This window comes from Microtus ochrogaster, chromosome 2, assembly GCF_000317375.1.
Source record: "Microtus ochrogaster isolate Prairie Vole_2 chromosome 2, MicOch1.0, whole genome shotgun sequence".
Taxonomy (NCBI): domain Eukaryota; kingdom Metazoa; phylum Chordata; class Mammalia; order Rodentia; family Cricetidae; genus Microtus; species Microtus ochrogaster.
Window position 1 is genome coordinate 31,128,856 of NC_022010.1, and position 6,499 is coordinate 31,135,354.

Here is a 6,499-nt window from a genome sequence, read left to right on the forward strand (position 1 = left end):
AGTGGTGATTGATGGGTAGGGAGAGGAGGTGCAGTGGGCGATGGGTAGGGAGAGGAGGTGCAGTGGGCGATGGGCAGGGAGAGGAGGTGCAGTGGGCGATGGGCAGGAAGAGGAGGTGCAGTGGTGATTGATGGGCAGGGAGAGGAGGTGCAGTGGTGATTGATGGGCAGGGAGAGGAGGTGCAGTGGTGATTGATGGGCAGGGAGAGGAGGTGCAGTGGTGATTGATGGGCAGGAGGAGTATGTGTGCTGTGTAGTTGGTGTTTTGTCTGGAAAGGCCTGCCACTCAAGGCACTAAGAGCATCACAGAGCAAACGGGTTGTTTGTTTAGAAAGGGTATTTGCCCTTTGGGACCTGCAAACATTACAAGTCTCCTCTATTGTCACACTGTATGTGTGTGTGTATTTGTGTACCTACCATGAACCTGAAGACTCTGAAACTTACTGTTAATTTCTTTTTTTTGTCAGGGAAAATAGATTCAACACCCTCATACAGTGTGTGTTGTTCTCAGACCAGTTATGGAGAAGGCTGTGTGTACTATCTTGAAAGTTACACACATACACACACAATTACACACAGACATGGACATGACGGATGTGGACACACACAGACACCCCCACACATACAACACAGTGTATCAATAGAGGGGACTTGTAGTGTTTGCAGTTCCCAATGGGCAACTATTCTTTCTAGACATCAAACCTGTTTGCTCTGTGATGCTCTTGGTGCCTTGAGTAGTAGGACAGAGGTAGGGGACATCACTGTGAACCAATCCCAACTGCAAAGTGCTGGCATCACCATGACTGTTCTACAGGCTGAAGACAGATAAGAGGGGGTGAAGCAAATGCATCAGGTGGGGGAACGCGAACCAAATAATCCCACACCAGCTCCGAATAGGGTATACTAAGGTTTTTATTTATTAAAAGGAAAACTCACAGATCACAACGATGAAATAGGGATGGGATCCAACATCCAGGTGTGGCGCGAATGAGGAAGAGGGGCGAGGGGACGGGACCGCCGCTTTTTTGGCAGCCAAAGCTGCACTCCACCTGGTCCTGCCTCTCAAAGGCCATTGGCTGAAGGAGGTTCTCCATCAAGGGAGTGTTTAGTTGCTGTGATAAACCGTGCTCTAAAGAAAGTTGGGGAGGTAAGGTGGATTTGGCTCACACGTCCTGATCACAGTCACCATTGATGGTAGGGAGGGCACTCAAAGCGGGGACCTAGAGGTAGGAACCGAAGCAGAGAACATGATGAAAATGCCCACTGGCCTGCTCCCCATGGCCTGCTCAGCCTGCATTCTTATAGAACACAGGGCCACCTGCCCAGGGAGGACGCCACCCACGGTGGACTGGTCCCTCCCCCATCAATCTTTAATCAAGAGAATGTCCCACAGGCCAGTCTGATGGAAGCAATTCCTCAGTTGAGAGCTCCCCTTCCCAGGTGACTCTAGTTTGTGTCACACGGATGAAAAGTTTAACCAATAAGTGGAGTCAGCATGCCTGTCCCCAGGAAGCAGCCAAAGTCCTCAGCTGTCATGTGCACTGTCATCAGATTCCCCTGGGCCTGCTTCCCACCTGTGTGGTTTCCCAGATTGAAGCAGTTCTCTCCTTAGCAAGGACGGAGCATCTGTGGCCCAGACTTGAGTGAACAATAAAGAGGTCACCCATGACTTTAGTACGAAGTATGGCCAGACCCAGAGAAGCATTTGTCTCCCACTCCTGCGTGAAATCATCCTCTAGTCTTCCCCCTTTGTCAAAACCTCCACCCTCTGAGAAAACGAAAGGGGAGTAACTAGCATTTATTAATCATCTGCCATGTACTTAGTTAGTAGTTGTGGCGCCTGCACCACCTGGAACCGCTGTCGGGCAAGGGCCTGGGGATTAAAGAACACACAGAGACATGGGGTCACTCTTGAAGCAAGAATGCCAATTTTATTGTGTTTCAGGACAGTTTATATAGTGCTCTCTTTGACTAAAGGCCATGCCCTAGTTCTTGGGACTTTTCACCTGTAAGCCCACCAAAAACCATTCCCTTGTTATCAGAAACTCATGAGGGTCTCATGCTCAGAGCAGCTGCAAGCATAGGAAAACAAGTTGTTTACTCTGGCAGTTAAGAGGTCATAAAAAGTTCAGGGTCTGAGGGTCTGCAGTCCCCAACCAGTACTGACAGCCGCTTCTGATGCTTCTCAGTCCTGCTTTCTAAGTGGCCAGACAGAAGTTCGGAGAGTTTGAAGGATGTGTTATTATGACTTGTGGTCTACAACTATTAAGCTGGGGTACAGGACCAGGGCTAAGATGGGGTACAGGTTCAAAGCTGAGCTGGGGTACAGGCCCATGACTAAGCTGGGATGCAGGACCAGGGCTGAGCTGGGATGTAGGTCCAGGGCCCAAGGTTGATCTGGAGTACAGCTCCAGAGCTGACCTGGGGGTACAGTTTCAGGGATGAGATGGGGTACATGTCTATGGCTGAGCTGGGGTAGAGGTTCAGGACTGAGCTGGGGTACAGGAGCAGGGCTGAGCTGGGGTACAGGACCAGGGTTGAGCTGGGAGTACAGTTTCAGGGCTGAGCTGAGGTGGAGGTTCAGGGCTGAGCTGGTTTGCAAATGTAGGGTTGGACTGGGAGATTGGGTCAGGGCTGGACTCCATGTAGGTCCAGGACCAAGCTGGGAAGCCCTTTCTATGTTGGTTGACTCTAGAGCTGTCACTGTTAGTTTTCATATATGTCCTCTTTCCTCTCTAAAACTATCACAGATAGGATAGCTATGGCACGGATTAATTTGTACTAAAATGTAAGATCTACTATGAGCATGAAGTCTAGGTAATACTGACCCGCAAATGTATATAATTTTTCTCTTTTCTTTCTTCCCCCCTTTCAGGGAACACCAGTGGAGAAGGCGGCAATTTTTGTTGCAGTGAAAACATGCAAGAAATTTCATGGCGACAGAAGTATGTTTTGGGCTATTCATTTCCCTTGAACTTTCAAGATCCAAAATGTCTTTCTTTGAGACAGTGCAAGCCAGGTGCAAATTCAAGATGGGAGATTATGATAGTGGATGCCGTAGGAAAAGTGGCTGTTTAATCAGGGTTCCTGGCTGGGCCACTGCAGTCCCTGAGAGATCACTTAGAAGAGGCAGTTTTGTATTGATGCATGAGTGGAATGGTTATAGCTCTTCTAAATACTGTTGAGATCAGTACCTTAAATTGAAAATGGGAAACTCAGCTGTGGCAGCCTTGGGGACGGCGTGTGGGTGATAGTCTGTTCTGTGAAGGGTCCCACTGTGTGCAGGCTCAGTGTCCGAACCATAGGAGATTACCAGAGGGGCTTCCGAGGTAATACAATCCCAACGAGTTTATTTCACTTGTACACATTGGTACTTTTTAAATGAAGATCCACAGGTTTGCTCATTGGTTATTTATATTGGAAAATTGAAAAAAAAAACTTACCTAAGAAACAGTGGCCTGATGTATGGAAACTCTGGTGTGCAGATAAACATTGTTTTGTCCATTTCTGCTGTTTCATTATAGAATTTTGCTAGTTCCAGTGACAATGTTAAAAGGAAAGAGCCATCCAAATTTAATTGGTACAGTTCCTTCTTATTTTGTTCCATTTGAATCAGCACTCTCTCATGCTGAGAAGCAAGCATTCCTTGGCATGATCTAATTTTAGCATATTTTATGAAGACTGCACAAGGTATCGTGTATATGTAGAAAGCTTCCTAACACAGCCTCATGATCATGGGATTTGAGTTTTGGGAAATTCATATATATTTTTATGCAATAATACAATCCATACAAGTTAATTTTAAGGGAGGAGACAGTTTTAAATGAAAAAATATACTAATTGGGGTTTATAGTGTGACCTATGGCATCGTCACCAGTTAAAAACTAGGAAAAGTGGTCATGTTTTTAGACAGTAGGCATGTCCTTTGACTTGCCTGAATTTGTCATGCCAAATCCCAAATCTGTTAAATCTGACTGAGTAACACATTTATTATACAAGGAGGCCCATGGTACTGTTAAGACTCAATAAAGGAGTTAAAATAAGACTTTTACTTATCATAAATTTAACCTAAATTTAATATCTGAAAGGGTTCTATGAGGCAGTTTTGAAAAATATCTGATGGGCTGGAGTGGTTAAGAGCACTGGCTGCTCTTCCAGAGGACCGGGTTCAGTTTTCAATACCTGCATAGCAATTCACTACCATCTGTAATTCTAGTTCCAGGGAATTCGACTCCCTCTTCTGGCCTCCGTGGGCACTGCACACACATGATGCACAGACATGCTTGTACACATACACTAAAAATAAATCTTTCAAAAAATTGAAGAAAAGGTGATAGATAAAATGCATTAGATTTTTTAAAAAAAATTTTTTCTGGAAAATATTTACATCAATTTAATTGATCTTGAAGGTGCCCTCAGAATAGTGATTATTTTTGCAATATTGATGATAAGAATAATGTGGCTAGTCAGAGATGACACTGTAATTTTTGCTTTAAAGCATATTTTTCAGATGATAATGAAATAAAAATTAAAGGTCTCACCTGTAATATTTTTCCATAATCTACAGATTATGAATGTTTGTTCATTTTGAGTTATGAATTTGAATAATTTAGTTTTCTTATTTCTTTAAGATTGAGATCATTTTTTCAGATGTCTATGAAATTCTTTTCTACTTGGATTTGGAGTTTAAACATTTTTAAAATTATAAAAATCTTAAGATTCTTTTCTGGATCTGTGGTGCCTGAGACACAAGTTCTAAGGGTGAAGCTTTCGCACGTGGGATCTGTAGTGCGCTATCTTTAAACTCCGTGCCGTGGTTTGTGAAGACAGTTTTGTGCAGGTGTTGGTTCCCCCTTTTGCTGGGTGGAAACAAGGGCTGCCTGGCCACTGGGCTCTGCCCAGTCTCCTGTAAACGTCTAGTCCAGACTGGAGAGGTGACTCAGGTTAAAAGCATGTCCTGCTCTCCCAGAGGACTTGCACATCTGGTCCCCAGCACCCATGTCGGTCAGCTCACAGTCGCCCAAAACCCCCAGCTCCCCGGGATTTGATACCTTTGGCACTCATGTACATCTACCCACATTCAGGCGCGCGCGCACATACACACACACACACACACACACACACACACACACACACAATTTAAAAATAATAAAACTAACTTTGTTAAAAAGTCTCATCTACCACCAGTTGGCTCATAGACTGACCAGTTATCTTGTCAGTGTAGACAATGCTCTAATGGCTATAGCTTCTCTCCCTCCCTCCCTCCCTCCCTCCCTCCCTCCCCCCCCTCTCTCTCTATGTATGTGTGTGTTACAGCCACACCCTAATGTGATCTTTTGTTGGCAGTTCTTATGCTGTGGCAATAGCTGTGATACCCTTGAGTTTGTAGAGACAGGCGATCCACATTGCACAGCCTCTTGTTACCAGAAATGTGGGGAGTCCTGCTACAGTAACCACATGTTCCCAGGGCAATCAGGGTCCCCTCTTGGGGTTCTTGTCTCATTAATAAAGAATTTAAGGACAGACTTAAGCAGCTTACAGCTTAAACTTTAGCATTTAAAAATAAAAATTCCAAAGTAGGCAAGCTGTAAGTCTTCTTGGCAACTGCTTGGATGTGGGAGAGAGTGAAGAGGCCATGGCATTTGAGTTGAGTGGGCATGGAGGTCAGCCACACGATGGACAAGGAGCCATGCCAGGGAGGGTGCTTTAGAAGTGTGAGAAACGCAGAGTCCCAGCGGATGCACACTTGGGCTCCCGCCAGCATCCGGAGAAAGGAGAGAAATAGGAAGAGGAGAAGTCACCCTTTTCTGAAGGTGGGCAGACCCAGCAGAAGCTCTGGGAGCAGGGGATGGGTGGGTGGGTGGGGAGACAGGGCGGATGTAATGGCTGTCCAGGGGCAGGAATTCTGGAAAGGAAGAGTACTTTGTCATATTAAAGGGATAATGATCCCCACCTCTTTAGCATGATTGCAGGTGAACCTGTCTTCCTGAGGGGAAGTGAAGGAGACAATGGCATGCCTCCATCCAGGGGTTGAGTCTATGATTTATTTACTTTGTGCCCAGTGCCTGTGGAGGTAAGAAGAGGGCATCAGGTTCCCTGGAACTGGAGTTAGGAGGGTTGTGAGCCACCGTGTGGGTGCTAGGAATTGAACACAGTCAACAGCAACAAGTCCTGTGAACTGTTGAGCGTCCCTCCAGCCCAGATATTCCCTCCAGCCCCAGGTATTCCCTCCAGCCCAGATATTCCCTCCAGCCCAGGTATTCCCTCCAACCCAGGTATTCCCTCCAGCCCGGGTATTCCCTCCAGCCCAGGTATTCCCTCCAGCCCAGGTATTCCCTCCAGCCCCAGGCATTATCTCCAGCCCAGATATTCCCTCCAGCCCAGATATTCCCTCCAGCCCAGGTATTCCCTCCAACCCAGGTATTCCCTCCAGCTCCAGGCATTATCTCCAGCCCAGGTATTCTCTCCAGCCCAGGTATTCCCTCCAGCCCCAGGCATTA

At 46.3% G+C, this 6,499-nt stretch overlaps 1 protein-coding gene across 1 annotated transcript in view; it reads left to right on the forward strand.

The window, feature by feature from the left end:
- The window catches only part of B3glct (beta 3-glucosyltransferase), an 87,457-nt gene that overhangs the window by 62,218 nt on the left and 18,740 nt on the right, over window positions 1-6,499 (forward strand). The window contains exon 10 of the mRNA XM_013350863.2: window positions 2,875-2,944. Coding sequence (XP_013206317.1) covers window positions 2,875-2,944 — 70 coding nt within the window. The remainder of the gene's footprint in view (window positions 1-2,874; window positions 2,945-6,499) is intronic.